The sequence below is a fragment of the Poecilia mexicana genome, unplaced genomic scaffold (assembly GCF_051168715.1).
Source record: "Poecilia mexicana isolate PSO_F unplaced genomic scaffold, ASM5116871v1 scaffold_8, whole genome shotgun sequence".
Classification (NCBI taxonomy): Eukaryota; Metazoa; Chordata; class Actinopteri; order Cyprinodontiformes; family Poeciliidae; genus Poecilia; species Poecilia mexicana.
In genome coordinates this window covers 19,415,091-19,435,634 of record NW_028263377.1, presented here as the reverse complement: position 1 = coordinate 19,435,634, position 20,544 = coordinate 19,415,091, and the positions used below count along the sequence as shown (strand labels likewise).

General features: G+C 41.2%; 1 protein-coding gene across 1 annotated transcript; it reads right to left on the bottom strand.

The window, feature by feature from the left end:
- Window positions 1-535: 535 nt before the first annotated feature.
- Window positions 536-20,264, bottom strand: kank2 (KN motif and ankyrin repeat domains 2). Its single transcript, XM_015011605.2, has 14 exons — window positions 20,154-20,264; window positions 19,854-20,031; window positions 14,432-14,515; window positions 10,710-10,788; window positions 8,353-9,690; window positions 6,898-7,068; window positions 6,697-6,805; window positions 5,978-6,526; window positions 5,810-5,897; window positions 4,378-4,597; window positions 3,389-3,531; window positions 3,048-3,248; window positions 2,872-2,970; window positions 536-1,840 (listed from the first exon to the last, which is right to left on the bottom strand). Exons 4-14 carry the CDS (start codon window positions 10,744-10,746, stop codon window positions 1,784-1,786), a joined length of 3,012 nt encoding a protein of 1,003 aa, XP_014867091.2. The 5' UTR covers window positions 10,747-10,788; window positions 14,432-14,515; window positions 19,854-20,031; window positions 20,154-20,264; the 3' UTR covers window positions 536-1,783.
- Window positions 20,265-20,544: the final 280 nt, after the last annotated feature.

The window sequence follows — 20,544 nt, the reverse complement described above, 5'->3', positions numbered from 1 at the left end:
GCTTTTAACAAGACAAATATTAGCTCACTCATTTTGTTGACTTAATCTATGTTTCAAGCTTCAACTGTAGAGATGTAATCTCACTTGCTATGGATCCAGTAGTGTGTTATCTCATCAGCTCCTCCCAATGACAAGCAGCTGTCTAGAGCCAACAGCTGCTGCCACAGTGTTTTTCCCTCAAAGATTACAAATAGTGTAAATTGATCAAAGACGACTTTATTGTTGTCTGAGAAAAGGGCTCAAATGGACGCAGTCATCCCACCCTTAAAGTATACGTTATTTTTGTGGGGACCTATCTAAAACCCGGATACAGATTAAAGTATTTCATTAAAGCTATTTTAAATCAGACTATTCAGAGAGATATTATATCAAGGATTGTTTTTTTTTGTGTGTGTGTGTGTGTGTGTTGCAATGTCAGGTTTCCAGGTAACTAGTTTTTCCCAATGAATTTCAAAACATTTTAAGGCCTCAATTTCAGATGTACAAGTTGTAGGATGCACAGACACCCTGAACCTTGAATGAACAGAAGACAAAGCACGTGTTCTACATTTATTAAGTAGTTTTTCAAAACGCACATATTACAGAGGACAGAGTCTATAATTTACAGAAACCAGCAGAGAGAGGGGAAAAAAAAACTGAATTGTGCCATTACATACAACTGGAGTGAGGTTAAAAACTCTATGTATAAAAAAGATAGATACTTAAATTAAAAACTCCAAAGTTTATCAAAAATTCTTCACTAAAAAGTGGATATGAAAAAAGTGGAAAAAACCTTTAAAAAGTAAAAGACATTTTGACATCAACAGCCTACACACTTTTGTAGAGTTAGACTTTAGGCATAACCATTCTGAGTTTGCGTTGACATATATTATTTCAGTATTTATATCTTACACAAGACACTTAAAACTCAGTCAGCACACTCACTTGCCGTTTCCCTGACAAGACCTACAAGCTTCTCTAGCGCCTTCAGTCACCGTTCAACCAAGTTAATCTTACAAAAAACACGTTGCATAAGCAGATACAATCTAATCTCTTCTTACCACTGCTGAAGATACCTTCCCGACTATAAATTAAAAAAAGACTATGCATTATACACAGTCAAAGTTGAGGGAAGAGACAAATCTTTTGGTGTAATTTGCCAATGCATAAAATTTTAATTCATTGTCTGGTAAGACATTTCCCACTGCCTGGGAAATAAGATTAGAATCAGAGGTCCTGAAAAAGAATAATAATAATAATAAAAGATAGAAAAATACTCTGTAAATAAATCCTGTGTATAAATAGACAGAATGTGGAGGTGGTGTCTTTTGTTTTATTATTTAGTAGCACCAATGAGTTAGTTGATGCAAGGACACTTATTTATGAGAGGGCTGGCTTTTGTTATTCCAAATGGCAGTAATGGTCGCACATAATGATACTGCAGAACAGATTTTTCCTCAAATAGAATTTCAAATGAGACAGATTATGAGTAAAATGAGAAGAGTGACTCAACATAATCAGGATAATGAAATTTGTTAACAGTTTTGACTTAAGTGCCACCAAAAAAAAACAGTGTAAAGAACTGAAACGTTACATTGTCAGACTGATGAGACTAAATGACAAAGACGGAACAAAACTAACACATGGCAATGTTTTAAGCTGTCATGTTATTATTATATGCACAATGTGATGTACCTAAAACTTTCAGAGTGGAACAAATACATGAACAGACACACTGTTTTTTTCTAAATTACAAGGATGGAGAAACATGAGTGGAAGCTGCTGCGAGCTGCAGAAGACGAGTTTATTTTGGTTCACCAGATGGAGGAGAGGAACCCAAGAGAGGCGACTTAGGCGACACCTAGAAAGAGCAAACAATAAATAACTAAAAATCAGTCAATGCATAAACAGAAGTAGAGAACTTTTATATTTTCTGAGCGCATGCAAGAAGCTTAGTGTACTTAAAACATACTTTTAGATGTGCAACGTCAGAAGTAATAAATTGTATGCTGCTTCCAATATAAATTGTATGACTTGAAGTCCAAGTGCAACCAGTTGTGAATATCCAGATTTAAGCTTTTCTTAACATACAAAGAGGAATGATGAAATACCTGGACAGAATTAATACAATGGGGTACATCTTTCTTATTTTATTGTATTTGTAGGTCAAGACCCAGGCATCCAGCAGTCAATGAGTTGACAGTGACGTTGAAGCACGTTGGTCCTGTGGCCAACAAATCATCATTCTTCTACCACACTGACAGTTTGTATTTTAAGTCTCTGCTCTGATTTATTTTTTATTTTTTTACACATATGGGACTTTGTATTTTTTTCCTGATGTTTCCATTTCTCCTGACTTATTTAGATGTACCATTGGAAACTTAAAGTGTTGTAAATAAGCTTTTGCTTCTGTATAGATTTCTTCCGTTTTTACTTTTTTGTCACTCTTGGATGCAGAAACCCCCTCGCCCCCACCTTTTAATGAATTATTTCAATTTTAAGGAAAAAATGTATTCCAACTAACCTGAATCTTAATGAAAAAAATAAAAAGCAAAAACAGAAATAAAAAACATAAGGAAAAACTTTTCACAGCAATTTAAGTTGCGGTGCCATATTCTAAGTAAAGCACATTTTTCCCATAAGCTATTCCTGTTCAGCCTTCCTTTGTCTTCACCTTCCTGAAAATGAACATTTAAAACGCCAACATACTAGACTGAAGAGCATAGCTCAGATATTTGGGGGTTTTGTAATTTACCTGAGCCTGGAACATTCCTACCCACAAGAGATTTTCCAAGGGCAACAATTTAAAACATGTACTTTGACCTCCTTAAAAAAAAAAGTAGGTAGCCATAGCTTGATAATAGCATTTTACCAGCCTAATTCAGTACTCACAGGTGAAGGAGGCTTGGCAAAGTTAAGGTGGGCATACAGGAGTACAGCAATGTCGTTTTGGCTGGCCTCCAGGGCGATGGACAGAGCAGTGCTGCCGTCCTGCATGACACAATGGGATGAAAACTAGACGACAGCAAACACTGGGGAACAGCGAGAGGTGGACCAGGTTTGCTTACGTTATCGGTGAGTGTCGCATCGCAGCCTGGGACAGAGAGCAGCTGACGAACAATGTCCACATGACCGTGCTCACAGGCACACATGAGGGCAGTGGAGCCATCATCGTCACGGATGTTGACCTGAGCTCCACAGGACAACAGCGCCCGGACCATATCCCCTCGTCCGTGACTCACGGCGAGCATCAGCGCCGTCTGACCAGCCTGCAAACACACATGTGGATCCGAACACTAAGACTGACAGTCAAACTGTTGAAAGTTATTCATAAAGAATATTTGACTCTGATTGGAGTTTTTGCAGGCATCAGGGTGCAGTAAAACCTAAGCAGCAGCAGAGGGCGCACCTGGCTGGCTCTAGCGTTGACGTCTCCGGTGCGGAGCAGCTGCAGGACAGTTTGGAGGTCGCTGTCAGAGTGAAAGGCAGCCAGAGCCGTCAACATGATGGCTGTGTAGCCGGCCTTGTTCTGCTTGTCAGCATTGCACAGGCCTGTCAGGTAGAGAGGGCAATCAGTGTGGCAGGAGGTAGAGCAGCAGCAGAAAAAAAAAAAATCATCATATAACATGCTAAAGACAGGCTAATTATTGAGATGCAAGACACATCATCTCTCTCAGTCATCATTAGAGTAGATTAATAACTTAATATGGAATTTTCTACTCTTATAGTGCTGTTATTTGGGTTTAAACACATTTTTGCTTACATGTTCAGTATTTGTCCATCCCCATATTATTTAGTTCATTTAATCAATTTAAAATATAAATGACAAATATTTTTGCATTAGGCAAATTTTATATATAGAACCCTTGAAAATCAGAGAATTACAGACAAATATGGAGAACACAAGGAAGGAAGGAAGGAAGGAAAGAAGGGCAAAAAACAAGATAGGAAGTGAGGAAGGAATAACACAAGGCAAGGAGGAAGGAAAAATAAAAACAGTGAAAGAACACAAGACAGACAGAAAGAACATGGAGATGAAACAAAGACGGAGAGAATGAAAGAATGAAGAATACTAGGTACCATGGAAGGAAACAAAGTAAAGAGTCATAGGGAAACGGAGTAAGGAAGGAAACGAGGAAGTAGAAGAGATGATAAAGCTTGGAAATGTGGATATTTGCCCATAATCTTTTTTTTAAAATACTTTTCCAGACCTGGAAATTACTTTCAGCAAATTCCAAACTTCCCACCTAGCTCTTATTATACAGAGCCGTCACGCCAATATGAAACAATTTCACAGTAACACCTGAAACACTTTCGCTCGCATTACCCCATTTCATGCACTGAGATATTAAAAAAAAAGAGTCAGGGTCTGTGGTCACACCATATCTCAACTCTCACCAGTGTCCAGCAGGAGTTTGACCACAGGGAAGTTGGAGTGAGAGACAGTGTAGTGCAGCGCCGTGTTCCCATTGCCATCTGCCATGTTGATCACAAATTCCAGCAGCTGAGGGGAGATGGAGGCAAAGGTGTCCATGTAGGCCTTGACGACCGCTGTGTTGGCTGCCTTGTGACACGAGACACGCAGCCACTCCTGTAGGACGATGGTGTAGGCCGTCCTCTGTGAGCAAACACAATGAGGACGCTTGAGGCAGATAAACATTTAACAGACTGCCGAGTACAAAGACATGACTGGGTAATGAAGTCAAAAGTGAAAGCAAAAGGCAATGTTTGAGATTTTAGTTTAGTATAAAACAGACGCGTCACGCTTAGCTGTTTAACCAAATACAGAGCACTTTGCAAATTGATTCATTCTTGAACTTTTTTAGATTTTGTCACATTATAGTCACAAATTCTGATATGTTTTAAATCGACAAAATTCAAATATCCATTTGTTGTAAACCCCTTTTCACTGATACCCCTAAATGCAATGAAGTGTAACCATTTGCCATTAGAAGTAAAGTTGTCCAAAAGCTTAAAGCAGGGTCAGATTGAGGAGCTGCAGAGATCCACAGCTCAGGTGGGACAAGATGTTGAGGACAACTAATCCCAATCTGGCTCTTATAGATGAGTAGAAAAAGGAAAACCTTTCATTGGAATGTGTACAAGTTCAATCTTCACTTAGCACAGCAAGCATGTTGAAAAGCTGCTTGGGTCAGATTAAACCAAATCTGAACATGTTGACCCAAATGTAAAGATCGATCTGGCAGAAATCTGACACTGATTAAGGGATGCTAGTCTGAGTTGATGGGATGATGCGTCAAGATAAGCACAAGGCAATCCTCCAAAAACCTCTTAAAGGCTGCAGGAGGACACCTCTCCTTGAAAAATCAAACAAAGCTCTCTCTCACTTGAAGCCAAAGCCAAATGCAATGATTAAGGTCTAAACATATTCATGTTTAGACCTTAAGAACTGGCAGATCTAAATCCAATTCAGAATCGTTAAGACTTAAAAAGTCATGTTCATATGACATATCAGTCCAGTATGACTGAGAATAGTCTGGTCTACAAATACAGACTTCCTGGGGAGGAATACCACTAGAAACCAGTGATAATAAAAATCATTTTTTTATTAGTGGAAAAAAAAGCATAATTTTCCTTTTACTCTACAGTTCTACTTTATGTTCCATCACATTACAATCCTAAAATACATTAAAATGTAAGAAGTTGCGGAAACCCCCCCCCCCCAAAAAAAACCTAAAGGGGCATGAATGCTTTTGAAAACACTGCAGATCAAATCTCACAAAGCATATTGTTTCAAGAAGGAGAAACCATCATTAGTTTCTTGGATTTCTAAGACGCAGTTAATGAGTGAATTAGTGTGGAGACGTACTGCTGCTTGTTGGCTGAAAGCATTGGGCTCCCCCAGGGCTTTCTGCAGAGTATAGAGAGCCGACATCAGGCTTTCACTCAGCTCCAGCCTGCACAGACAACAGACAAAACAGAAAAATCAGAGAGAATCCTCGCTGACAGATTCTCCTTAAAGTGTGTCTACGTTTACCTGACTGGTTTAGAGGACTCGTGTTTAACGCTCTCAGGTGCTGCTTTGGACTCTGGCTGACAGGAGGTGGTAGACGTTTGTGACAGAGGGTTTACCTCTGCAGATTTAGTGATGCATGTTGAAGAACACTTAATGGCGATTGGTGCAGATTCGGAGTTAGGTGATGTGGAAGTGATCTCCTGGGTAACAGTGTGCTTATCTGCCATTTGGTCCACAGGGGAGGCAGAATCCTTGGCTGGAGGCGTTGAGGTGGAGTTTGTCGTCGATGTGTGGGAGGCACATTTTCGCTCAGAGTCAGTCGCTGGTGACTGATGAGCATTTTCTGGCAGTTTTGTGTCCTGTAAGTGGGTTAAAGCTGGCATTTTTATGGCAGTTTGTTGAGGTACACTGGTGCTTTCTTCTTGGGGTTGGGAAGTTTTATTAACAGTTACACGCTGGAGCTGATTGGTGGACTCTGGAAGTTTTTCTCTTGCTTCATGGTATTCACTGGAGTCGCTCCCATCGTCTGAACTCTCACTGCTGCTGTCATCTGAAGAGGTGGACTCGTACCTGGAAGACGGTGCATCTTTTACTCCTCTGAAATGTTATTACGAAGTTCATGAAAAGTAATAAAGTTATGTCTGCTTTATTTCCATTTACAGCATCACTTTGGCTCTAATGATTGCAGCGCTAAGTGGATAAAAATGGCTCGGTGCTGCTTTGCTGTAATAGCCACTTACCCTCCATTGACTCCAATGAACTGCAGGTTTTTCTTTGTAGAGGGGGAGCCTGGTTCACCTTCTGCTTTCCGCTTCATAATTGATCTCAGCGAGGACTGGGGAGATGAGGCTAAAAATAAGAAACCATCAATCAAAGTTAAAGTGACAACATGATGCTTGGAGAACAAAGTCAGAACACTTTACTTAACTCAACCCACAGACCTGATTTAGAAAAGACCTCGGGAGACTCTTCTTTGGTTTGCACCAAGCCAATCTGATCACCAGATGCTACAACGATGGCAGGATTACTGACGGGTACAGAGGTGGACAGTCCACTTTTCAGGACGTCACGGACCTGCTTGGAGCTGACTGCAATCGGCAACTCAACGGGGGCTTTTGAGACATGGGAGGAACTTCAATAAGTAAATGATTACAAGAAAAAAAAAAAAGCAGTACAGTACTGAACATCCATCCCAATAAGATTTGATTCTTCCCAATCTGTTTTAGTTTTACTATCCAGTTTTTGTGTGGAAAATGCATACAACTTTCAGAAAATTTTTGTGTAAATAAATGCTTGTTTAAAGATCAGAAACTGTGAACTTAAGCCCTAATTGGACCAAAGTAGTTTCCAAGTTTCTTCAAGAAAAAGTCTTTAAATGTTCTAAAACAAACAGTTAAAAATTCATTTTTTCATTCATTCATTTTCAAAATGAAGCCATTCATTCAAATGGCTTCATTTTTTCAGAGAATCATATCATTTTGTCACTTTGAACTTCAACTCTCTTATTTCCTCTTCCCAGTGATTTTTTTCAATCAATCTTCATAGGGTTGCAGTCAATCAGCTACACATAACACAAGGTTTGTCTTTTTATTCCTGTAAGAAGGTGGATCAATGACTAAGTCAAACACTCTGTTTGCCGAGATTATTCACAAACCAGCATATCCGACTTCTTAGCAGTACTCATGAACGTTCAGTTAAAGGAATCCTCACAATTCATTGTTAAGCAGATTGATAAATGCCAGATGGCAATAATAAAAGACTCAATGTTTATAAACAAAGTCGTAAATTGTGTTTATACGTTCAGTTGAAAAATGTTGACTGCAGAATTGTGTGGCAGCTTAAGTAGAATTTACATGAAACTGCAGGAAAATGGAAAACAGCAAGGTCATGTTTTCATGTATTAGGCAACTCTAACTTTGAATGGTTTTAACATGGAGGTCTCTATATTAAGTCTGGTTGGTCATGATTAAATTTACCACAAGCCCTCATTATAAAGGCGTTTTCACACCTGATAGTCCGGTAGACCTGCTTTTGGAGAGGTCTCCGGTCTGCTTGGCTTTCATAAATGCCATCAAACCACACCAGAATTCACTTCAACTGAACCAAAACTTTTAGGCAAACCAGCGTTTGGTCCACATTAGCTGGTTCACATCTCTCTAAACGAGCCAGAATTTCTAGGCAAATCAACTAGAGTTCGACTAAAGCAAACTAAACAGGGCTGGTGTGAATTTGTCCAATCCTACAACAGCAAAAAGGAAATGTAAAGTTAGCACCAGGGCTGGAGCTGATAGGTTTAAGTTTATTAATGTTACTAATAGAGCACCGTCTCTGAAGTGGAACTACTTTGGTGGAAAGACCCTCAGTTTTTCTCCCTACATCATCAATTTGACACAAACCTTCAGTTTGTCCTTTGTGGTGACCTTCTGTAACTCCACCCGCTGGCTGAAGTGAGGGAGAGCTGCAGGTCTCTGCTCGGAGCAGCGTGCCCACCTCCACTACCGTAGGTTTCTCCAGTGTGTACACCTGGATCCCCACAGTTCTCTGCTCCCTCTGCTGTGGCTGCTGTGTGAAGCTGACCAGAGTGTGCAGACTGCTGCCTTGTGGTTCCTGCCACCCAATGCTGGTTGCCATTACCGGATGCTCTGCCTGTGGAGCCTTCTGCAGCTGTGCAGCCTGTAGTTCTTGCAGAGTCCTCTTTAGCTTCCCCTCAAGCTGACCAACTTGATCTTTGAGAACCTCTGCTTCTGGGAGAAGACCCAGATCCTTCTCTCGAACCCAGACCCCCACATCACGACTGCCCCTAGACCCCTCTGGTCCAACTCCAATGGTGCGAACTTCTCTTTTAGCATCTGGTCGGGCTCCACCCACAATCACTGTGTCCTCGATTTCACAGCCTGAATCCTGCTTAGAGACTTCAGTCGGAGACAATGACTCTGTTGTCTTGGTGCTTTTAGCTGCCGTGCCTACCTCCTCCTCAGGAATGTCGATGTACAGCTCCCCACGGTTTCGACCTCGGCTAAAACCCAGAGTGTGTCCGAGAAACTTTTGGCTTTTGAGCTGAACGCTGAGCTGCCTTTTCTCCTCCTGCAACACAGAGATTTTAACTTGCAGCACAGGGATGGTCTTCACCTGCTCCTCCAGCTCTTTTATCTTCCTCAGGGCTGCAGCCATCTGCTCTCTGACATGTTGCAAATGCGCAGGGGTCGGAGTCACTGGTGTGGACAGGCCCGAGCTCAGAGGAGTGAAGGTCCCACCCCCACCGTGTGCCCGGTTGAAGCTGTGCGCACTGCTAAGGGAGGTGTTGGACCCTGCCATACTGTTGTTCATGCTGCTGAGGTTGGAGAATCTCCTCCCTTCTTTCTCCTCCTCCAGCTTCCTGCGAGCGTCTAAAAGGGTCTTCTCCACCCGAGCTGTGCTAAAGCTGGGTCTCTGTGATGTGTGGTAGCCTGGGGCACAGTAGGAATAAGAGGAATGCCTGCTCTCCACACTCGCGTTGGAGCACAGAGACTCCGTGGAGGTCCACCAGGAGCCGGTGTAGCCGTACCCCCGAGGCAGGGAGCCATAGCGCGGCCGGCGCTGTATAGGCACCTTTTTAATAGTGTTACCCTTTTCTATGTCGTTAACATATTTGAGGAAGTCCAGGTCCAGACGGTAGCCATAGGGGGTCTCCACTGAGTAGGGCGCCTCCTGTTCTTTGGTGTGCAGCGTCGGAGGAGCAGGCGAGTTGAGTTTCCCTGCAGGGGAAGGAAATCAACGTTAAACAAACGGAAATCTTTGTCTAATCTTGGGCTCAGACTTTAAAAACAGGAATAATCTCTGGAGTCCTGTGTAATAGAGTGTGCACTCTGTAAAATTCCCCTAATTAGACACCAAAGGGATTGTTGTTAAATCTAATCTCACTTTAAGATGAAGTGCACATACGGGTCCTAAATATGTGACAATAATAATAATAAAAGATGAATAAACGAGTCAATAAAGTAATTATTGAACCAGCAAATACAAAGAGTTTAGACAATTTAACTCAAACAATTAATTTAAGATTATGAACTAATTTTAGGAAAACATACACAGAAAATATTCAGTTTGCAAATATGTGCCTGTAAAAAATAAGGGCCTAAATAAATAAAGATTAAAAATAAAATGGTAAATTAAACAAACGGGTATGATGACACAAATAAACTACGACATTTTAAAAACTTTTTTCCAGAGCATTTGTCGGGATGATTATTACTCTATGATCCCCCAAAAAACCTAAAGCACTGAAATGCTAAGGCTAATACATTTAAAATGAATTATGTGGCAACGCAAAAATATCCTCAAAGTAAATACAAATATGCAAGTTTTTTTTTTTTTTTTTAAAAACCCTCTCTAACCATATGTTTTTTAAATCTTACATTCACTCCAGATAGTTGGGTGTAGTTCTTTAACTAAATCAGACAAGTCAGTCACCAGGTCAGTAAGGGGTTAAATTAGCTCTGCTGTAAAAACCCATTTATAGCTTTGTTGTTGGTCTAATTCAGACAAAACAAAACTCTTATCTGCTACTATTACTCAGTGATCTATGTGGCACCAGGAAAGATGACATGATAAAACTATCCTTTTGGAAGAATTCTTTTAAAACTATGATTTTTTTTTTAAACAGATATAAACTCTTACATGTTTCTAGTTTTTCTGGATTTTTTTTAAAATAAAGATTTAATGTAGCAGCATATATTCAGTCATTATTGATATTATCAGTAAACATAAAACCAACCTGGGAAGCCAGGGTCCATGTGCAGCACCTGAGCCATGACGAACCAGCAGCTGCTTTTCAGTCACACACAAACTCTCACCTGTGAGATGACAGACAGCTTTCAATTAATAATGAGCAGACTGGATGTTTCCTGCACCAACAATAATACAAAGTTGAAGTAATTATTTAAATTATCTGTTGATGAATGAGCTGGACAGAACACACAGTGTAGTTTTTTTTTTATACATTATTATTATTATTATATTGCACGGCTTTCTCAGCCTCTAATTTTACTCGTTTATCCTCTCAAATACAGCCGATTGTGCATTTGCTTCTGTTCTTAGCAGCCTGAGAAGAGCTACAGGGGGAAAGTTTCCTGGCAGCCGAATCCAGCACAGAGATTTGCCAGTTACAGCCTTATTAGGAATCATCTGCGCACACCAACTTTGTCTCTCAATTTAAGGTTTGCCTCTCTGCTCCTTTTCACTCTTTTTTTCTTTTAATCTTCCACATCAGTTCTTTTCCGTCTCTCTTACTTGGTGTCAGCTGATGATCAGGGGCTTTTGGGACTGCTCACTTGTTTTTCTCCACTATTCCTCGAATCTACTTGAATGTTTCTGTTATTTCAGAGGTGGTGTGTTTGATTTCTTAAAAAACAAAAGATTTCCTTTTTTGCCTTTTTAACGTGCTGGCAGAGGCAGCACCGAGTCCCCCCTCACGCCAGTCATTTAGAGTTTGTATCTTCTTGGAAAAGATTAACTTTCTAGGTCATCACTTTGTGGGAACGGGTACGCTTAAGTCAGCCACAGAAAAGTTCAACTTAATTTTATTACTGCAGCTCTAAGAAGCTAAGATCAAACATTTTAGCAAAAAAACAAAACAAACTCTGCTTTATTTCTGAAGGGATAGTCAATTTGATTCAGCACTGGGTTGTTTCTCTTCTCCTCTTCCCACCCTTTGTCTGTCTTGTGACCATAACTGGTGCTTGCTCGTTTGTGAAAAGTAGGACGCTTGGAAACACTGACTGAGCAGACTTGGTATTTTTGAAGTGCTGTGTTCACTTAAATTTCCTCTAATTCTCCTCATCTGTGCTCCTTCGTCACATACATTCTGAATAGCCACATACCATGGAGATGTGACAGTAAGGTATGCGTTCATGCACACAGCAGATATTTGATATTTGAAAGCCCTCCTTATCAGACTGCTGTAAGAATCAGTAAACTGGAAGGTGCGTCAAGAACCAACGTTTAGTACCAAGTGAAATTAATAAATGCCCCAGATGGACATGGGCTGGTTAAACCGCTCAAATTTAAAATACTGACCTTACAATTCAAAGTGTTTTTTTAATATTTTTTATTAAGCTTTTAGAAGAGCTAGACATGAGTTTTCTCTGTCTGTATAGAGTGGTGATGCTTTATCACTTGCTGTGTCCCTACACTTTTTCCATATTTAAAAAGGGAAAAACAACCAGGCTATTTGGAAATACAACTGATCAAAATATGTAGGACTTCAAAATAATATCAGTTAATCACATGCTAAATTACAATGAGCTTGGGAATTTCCAGTTTCCACTTTCAAAGGGCAATTTTGTTGAAAGAGACATCATAATAGATTTTATTTATGGTTTTGGTTGCAAGTGGTTTTTATTTCTGTTCCCATTTTTGGTTGCTCCGTTTTATTTTGGATATTTAAAATATCTTCCAGTTCCACAGTGGAATGTTCTTTACAAAATTAAAATTTATTGGTGTTGGAGGGAGTGAAAATTGCAAACGTAATACCAATTCATTACTTGAAAATGGTCTCCAAACAACAATATTATCATTTATCTCAATAATTGCTGGGGCAATTTATAACCCAGCATAATTTGCTATATTTAGAGGCTTAATTGGAAACCAAAGGAGAACCAGTCAACACCCTCATTAGGGTACTGCTGTTTTAAAACCACCGTTGTCCAGGAGCAACCCACATGTCTGATAGCAGGCAGCCAAGCTCATGAACCAACAAATATCAGATTATCAGATCCGTCTTACTTTGGAAAGAGAAGAACCGGAAAACAGGAGTTGACAGTTTTGATGAAGTCAGAAACGTAAAAATAAAAACATAAATCTTATTTCTGGTCAGTGAATGCACTATGCATATAAGCTGATACGGGTCAACGATGCACTATGCAAGTTCAGTCCATTTACAGTTTAGCCATTGTGGACATTTTCATAGAGGAAAGAAGAAGGAAAGTTGGGTATTTCAGTATTAGTGAGGTTTTAAAATATGCCAGAGGATGCTCAAAAGCTGTTAGTAGCTCTTGGAAACCGTTTTCTGTGTCAGCTGTTCATTCATGGCTCTACCTTTAAACAGGCAGTTAAAGTTCACCAGATAAGATAAGGAGAACACATCACAGCAGCATTGCCCTGCTTTTCTGTTCCTACAAAACATTTAAACACTTAAAAGTCTCCAAGCAGTCGATTCTTAATCATTGATATAAATTGTTACTTAGCCTTACATAAACATTCCCCATACTGTGGGAGTCTATGGAGAAAAAGGACAGATTGGTAATCTTAAATTATATGATGATAGGAAAAAGAAGTAGTATTTGAGCTGCCTCCTTGAGGATTTATTTTAGGTCTGTTTATCTCCAGCGCAAGTGTGAAACTGATTATCTTGCTGCACTTGTAGTGTGGTGTCAGTAAGGCCAAATGTGTGAGAAAGCGACACAGTGACTGTGACAGAGTGTGAGAGTTTGTGGGCAGGAGGGCGGAGGACAGAAAGGGGAAAGTTGATGAGATATAATTAGAGCCGGCAGTTTAGCCACCAAACATCCCATCCAGACACAAAGGCTGACGTCCGCTAAATTTGTCCCAATTCCAAAACCCTTTTTCTCCCCCTCTTCTCTGCAAGCTACTCTCTGCTTCAAAGTTTCCCTTCACTCCTTCTCTGGAAGCTCTTCCTCCCACATCATCCTCCCCGAATGCCCGCACCACGAGGCCTCCACATCTGTTTTTACATCAGCGGTGAATGGGGTGATTCAGCTGCGTCTCCATGTGTGCATACGCATTCCCATAAGCGTCGCAGCACTACTGACCTTCTTACCATTTTCAGCTCTCAAGCTTCTACCATTCTTCAGATGCCTCTCCCCGACCATCCTGACTCTTCCCCCCCATTAAATCCACACCAAAGGAAGCTCTCACTGCCCGGTCTACTCCCTCCATTCTCTGCCATTAAGATTAAGCTTGGCCTCGAGGGGGTAAGATGCAGGTCATCCAGCACAAATTACATGTCTGTGGTATGTCCTGTAAGATGTCACGAGACTAATCGCGTCGCACTGCGACTTCATCACCCTCCTGTGCAAACCGGTTTGTGCTTCAGATTTATTTTTTAAACTAAACTCTTGCATCCCATCTGGGAATTTGAAGACTGGCTTTGATTTACAGCATGCATAAACATTCTTGTCTCTTTGGTGTGTCAGAGGACCGAGACCACCCTCAGGAGTCATTTAACATACCGGGCAACATTTTGAAGTCGGCTCTACTAAGTTTAACAGACCAATCGAGTCATTTTATTAATATTATTGCCCTTGCAAAAGATTAAAAAGTGTCGTGGTTGCCAAAGAATTACCTCTGGTCTAAAGATTATGGATTTTTCCGTTGCAATACGACTCTTTGGTTTTATTATGATGGCTATTTTGCTGAACGTTTGGAAATGGGTTTTGACTTAGAAAAAAAAAAAAAAGTTTTTTTTGTGCTCCATACCAGCTGCTTGCGCTGTGAGGTTGGGATGTCTCCTCCCCAGGATCTTCGCTCTTCCTCCCTTCTCTTTCCCTCAACAGTCAACACCTGTGGGACATATGAACAAAAGGAAACCTGAACTTTATCTGTGTACGCTCTACTGTAGCAGTCTGAAGGCTGGAAAACCAAAAATAAGGGCAATATCTTGGACTTAGTCACCAGGAAACATAAGCTAAGCCCCATTTAATGGTGTGCAGACAAAAACAAACTTGCATCAGGTTACAAAACAGCATCAACACACCGCAACACTTGAAACAGGTTGGGAAAAATAAAAGCATCCATAAAAATTCCAGTGGTTTGACTGACAACTCGGATGCAAAGAATACACACCCGTAGGATGAGCTTCTCAGACCCTGTGATCCGTGTTTAAGCGCTCCTCTTTCCCCGCCCTGTTCCACACTTCTGCTCTGGGTACACTAATCAATTCAAGGCTACATGCGGGAGTTGCCTTCCCCATGTGATTGGGCAATGTGCGCTGTTTTCTTGTGACTAATACTCCTAAATCCCATGGCACAGACACACACCCTCCATGTTTGGTGGGAACAGCCATCACCTATGCAACCCAAACTGATTTCATGAGGCTTTTACTGCATTCCTCATTATGTAGACTTAACCACTGCATGAGTGTTCAGTGGATAAGCTACATGATGGGTGCCTGCAGATTCTCAGCTACGATTCGGGCCGGACATTTTGTCTGCCGGGCCTCAGAATTACCAAAGAGTGACCTTTGCATAATATCATAACAGAGCCCCTGGTTGTTCAGGCCATTGTTTAATAGTGTTGTCATGCCAGTGCCAGTGGAGGCAAGGGTGGGGGGGCGGGTAGGTGGGAGAAACAGATCGTTTCAGACCCGGAACGACGGCCAAATCACAAAGAGCCATTCATTCGGCTGCTAGTTCCACAGCTGGTTCTAATAGAAAGCAAGGAGGGGCATCTCAGAGACAGAGAGGCTGAGAGAAACTGTATGTGCGGCGAGGAAATTTGCCTCAAAACAAACAAACAGTTGACGAACTGCTGCTACAAAAGCCGCACGCTGAAAGTAAGTGGAAATAAAAGAAACAAAACGGGCACCGAGGGGACAGACGTCCGGAACCGATTTGGTCGTGTCCAAGAAGCATTTTTAAACTTTTCCCACTACGGAATCAACAACAGACTACTGTGTGCAGATGATTTTTGTTAGAAAGCCAGCACTGGAACAATAATGAATGCAAACTGTTACAGAGGAGACTGACAAAACTCCCACGCCTCCCATGAAAACACACAGATCCCCCAACACGTCAGCGCCGTCTGAGGCCCGAAACTCCCACAGATCGCCCAACACAGCTGAAGCTATTAAGTTGATTTATTCAGGTAACGAGCATTAATTATATAAAAACCAAACGATTTGGCTGTTTTTAAATTCACTGAGAAAACATCAGCAACAGGCTGCTAAGAAAAGGGCACATTTTTCATTCATTAGGTCAGCTAAGTAAGTTAAAAAAAAAAAAAGCCTCTTATCAGTTTATGTCCTGGTGTCATCATAGCAGGCTAATTTATGTTACAAAATAGAGATAATGGGTTGAGATCTGATGAAGAAACGGGTTACAGGAAGGGGATTTTCATCTTTGTATTCCCCAAGGACACAAAAACAACCCGGTCACTTCCTCCCAGCCCAGGAGAAAGAGTAAGAGAGCAAAAATGAGCAAAGAAAAAAAAAAAAAAAAACACAAAGCAAGAGAGGGAGAAATGTGCTTAGAGCAGAGCAGCATGTGAGGGGAGAAAAGAGTGGGAATGTAAAGGAAGAAAGCTTAAGTCGGAGGAAAATGGGAGTTCTCCTCCAGAATGAATCCCAGCTGAACTTCTGCTGCTTTTAATTTAGAAAAAAAAAACATCAGAAAGATCACAAAAGGACTAAAATGGCTCCTCACAAAGCATAAACAAACTTTTCTCATTGTCTTTAAAGGTTACGCCTAGAAGAATACCATCATTTACATGTTCCACCCACCCAAAATAGACTGACGACAGGGCAACCCAGCATGCAACACAATGCAACAAAACACCAAACCAAAAAAAAACAAAAAACAAACTACATTTCTACAGACTAAAAAAAAAACCACAAAGAAGACACCCATCTCAGATATTCACAAAAAATTACACAAAGGTCAATAAAAAAAAGGCTCTGCTCCAGAGATAAAACTAAAAGCTGAAGAGATTTGTCCCGAGTCTAAAAAAAAAAAAAAACTGAAACAAATCGCAACAAATCTCTGTCACTGCATAAAAACGTGGCTAAAATGAGTACGTCACTGCCTGACACAAAGCGCCTTTGCCAAACTGCGCTGAAGCCAGATGAGCTCATACTATGGTGGTAATACAGTGTGTTCCTCTCCTTTTGGAGGGTCACGCTCTCTACTGCAGCCATGAAATTTGGGACAGTGAAATCCTAACCCAAAGCGATGTCCATTTAGAAAAAACAAAAACAACACACAAAAAGGCCTGCTTTTCACATTAAACAGTGATGTGGAGGAGCAGGCAGTAACTGGGGCTGAAGTCGTCTGGTGGCGGCTACAGAGCAAAGCCTAAAGGAGGGGCTGTCCGGCTCACATTACTCTTGGAACAGGAGCAGAATAAATACCCGCCGGTCTAGCTTATTGGTCATTGTGCTGACCTCCAACAGGAAACTGCGCAAGGGTGGGGCCGAGCGGCAAGGAGCAGCACCGGAAAAAAGATACACACTAAAAGAAAAAAAAATCTATAAAATTTTTGGAGAAGATTCCTGAGCAAGTTGCAGAAGTGGGGTGGAGGGCAGCAAAGAAGATTGCGGCAGTCTTTTGGAGGTGGAGAACGACAAACTCCAGACGGAAATGAGACGAGGCGGAGAGAGGGTCAGAGCAAGTTAGGGTTAAAAGATCATGTCTGTGTGTGTTATAGCAAAATGAGAAGATGTAACGCTACTGCAGATTGGTTAAGTCGTTTCCTCTCATGAATCTTATCAATTACTTCCTGGTTTCAGAAGAAATGCGGATGAAAATGCTCTGCAAGAATAAGGACAGCAAAACACCCTCCATGCCAGTTATACCAACATCTTTAAGCCATTTACTGGACAGAGGAGTCCAGCTGGCTTTTCTGAGTCATCAAGGTATTAAGTGAGATCAGTCAGATTATTCAGGAAGATAATAAATTACTTTTCCAGGATCCGACAACCAAGATTTAGACCATATGTTCACAATGAGCATCTCTCCACTGGTATCGTTAATCATCTATGTTGTGCTGGTGCATCATCTTTGCTGTCCTTTCTGCAGCCGGTTTTACAGAGTTGCATGATTTTCCCTAAATAAGCCAGTCCTTATCCATCAGCCTTAAAACTTAGGAAGAAAAGCTCCGGTTGGAAAACAGCACACTAATTGAATGCAACATTTAAATGTGTGCTTTTGTATTTTGATCTTGGAGTGAGAACAAAAGTCTTTACAGTGGCTCAAATCAACGTCAACTGAGCTTCTACTTAATTTAGAGAAAAGTTTGAAGTTTGCCAGAAAAGTTTGGTCTTTGTAGGTTCTTCTTTTTTTTTTTCCACAGACAAAAAAACATTAAAAAGCATGGCATTCCATAAAACTTAGAGAAGTTAATCTGTAATAAAGCCACAAGACAGTGACAAACCCGCCCAGGAGTTGTAATTTCATTAGTCTCAGCAAAGCATTTAAATGCCCGGCGTGTGGCCTGGTGTGCAAATGGGGTTTACAGCGCTGCATTCCACCGCAACACCCCTGGGCCCAAACACTGTAATGAGACAGCCACATTCCAAAACCTGGTGAGGGGAAACTCCGGACCCGACCAAAACATTCTCACATTGTGACTTTAACAAGTCAGGGACAGAAAACTTTTCTCCGGCTTTCAAGATCCGCAGAATTTCCAGCCTTCACTGCGAAGCGAAATGAAATCGGCTTAATGGGGTTCACTAGTAAGACCTAAACAACTTCTCTTTCCATGCGACAAGCCAAAAGTGAAGTCAGAGCCCAACTCTAAATGCCATGCAGCTGCCACAAGCTATTCCCTGTTATATGGTTACATACAGTCAGTAAGTCATTATACAACAGCGGAACAGTGGAGTACTGTGATGAAGTGTAACAGGCCAATGAGTACTCCCCCACATCCTGCCAAGACCTTCATGTCCTCCACAACAACAACATCTGACGTGTTTTCTGACGAATATGAACAAAATGCCACACAGCTTCTACTCCGAAGTGTTATGTCATGTAAGGGTCAGGAAGTAAACAGCTTTGGAAATAATACAATCATTTAGCATTTGAGGATTTCCCTAGGAAATCGTTAATTATATCCGTCAAGCTGATAGGAGTTAATTGATAAGTCGCGTCACCAGAGTGCCTTATGAGAAAAATCAGAACTATGTTCATATAAATGCAGTCAAGCTGGGGCATTTTACACTCCACCTGTCCTGCTTCATCCATAAAACCTCAACCCAGTGGCAGAGTCTGCCGACCAGCAAATCAGAGAGTAAAAAGTAAGGAGAAAGGGGGGAAGGGGGGAAGGGGGGACACACACATCTGGAAGTAATGAGAAGTGGAGGGATGCCTGGACCCACCCTCTCCCCAGAGTACTCCAGACAATTGACTGGTTTTAATCTCCTAATGAATTTAAAAATTTTGAAATCCTTCACGTGCTTTTGGCAAGAGAAAAGTTTTGCAATCCTGATGGTTTCCATCTTTTCTCTACAGTGAAGAAGAAAACTGGCTCGAGCGGTAGAATATTGTCAAATAATACAGGCGTTAAGTTTCTTTATTATTTAGTTTCCACAACGTTTGAAACAGCTTTAGTCAATTAAGCGGAGGTTAGGGCTGTGAGGAAAAGTCCTGGCTAAATGAGCCCCCATCCAAAATATCCAAACAGACCATGAATTTGGGCTGCTGTAGAAAAACGCAATAGAAAATGTAACCAAATTAAATACGTCATTCTCTCTTTAAAATGACTGACGCACTCCAAAGTGCATTTCATTTTTCGGTGAAATGGGGATAATTAAACATATTTTTGGCTAAATTTTGCGGCGCGTCAGATGATGCTCCAAACAAACAAAAAAAAAACGGGACAAACGACTCCGAGGCTCCGTCTCAAATTCCTCTGAATGCAAGATAGAAACGAAGATGCAAAATTATAAAAACCCACCTTGTCTCAATTCTGCAAATTAATACAAACGTAGCATTGCATTTACGGGTGTTTTAGTACATTTATAGCCCGTTACTTCATAGAAAAGACCCCGGCGGAATTGGGCAGAGCCGACGCTTCACAAAGAAAGTCTCCAGAAGGCGCGTTGTCTGAAGTCCCTCAAAACGTTTCGGAAAAGAGACGCGAAGCAATGGCTCAAACAGGGGAAATGAAACTTATTCACAGCGCTTACCTGGCCCCTCTCTGGAAATCCTTTCAACCTTCTCGGCCCAGGAGCGCTCACTGAGAGACAAAAACACTGCAGCCAAGATGCTCCGACCCTCCTCCCTCCCCGCTGCTCCTCTTAAAGGGCCAGCAGCCCTTTAAGAGGCATGACAGGCGCAGGCTTTGGTCACTTACAGTAGAACGATCTGACAGGTTTGAAATATGAAATAAAACAATGCAAACACATTCAACAGCTTCGAATGATGTAAAATCGACTATTTTGAGCGCTAGATTATGCTGTAATGTTATCTCCTAATCAAAAACATACCTGGAATGTTGGTTCTTTTTTGCTAGTTGGAGAATTTAATTGGTGGCAGCCATTCAGGTGTTGTAAAACGCCTTGGAGGACCAAGCGCCACCTTGGAGGCTCCTTCTCAGAGCAGCAGCTTCCTACATTCCCTCGCAGGGCAGCCCTTCCCTACGACTCCCCCTCTCAACTCCTTCAAACTAGCCAGCAACAATTAGCAAACACCTGATGGAACTCTAATGAGCTCTAATTAGACCGGCTATTTCTCAGTGCAATGCTGGAAAATAAAAACATTGTTAAATGGTTAATAGAAGACCGATGTTGTGATGACTTCCTGAAGGTGGAATTTCAAAACAGTTTTAAAGAGACAGAGGTCTAATTTCAAGGCATCACATCAAATTTGTTTTAAGTC

What these genes read in the sequence shown, in the direction of transcription:
- kank2 (XM_015011605.2), bottom strand. Translation starts at nt 10,746, where the DNA reads ATGGCTCAGGTGCTGCACATGGACCCTGGCTTCCCAG. An exon ending in CTTTCAGCCAACAAGCAGCA is followed by an intron (nt 4,598 to 5,809) that starts GTACGTCTCCAC and finishes GTTTGCTCACAG; the next exon opens with AGGACGGCCTACACCATCGT. An exon ending in ATGCGACACTCACCGATAAC is followed by an intron (nt 2,971 to 3,047) that starts GTAAGCAAACCT and finishes TGTGTCATGCAG; the next exon opens with GACGGCAGCACTGCTCTGTC.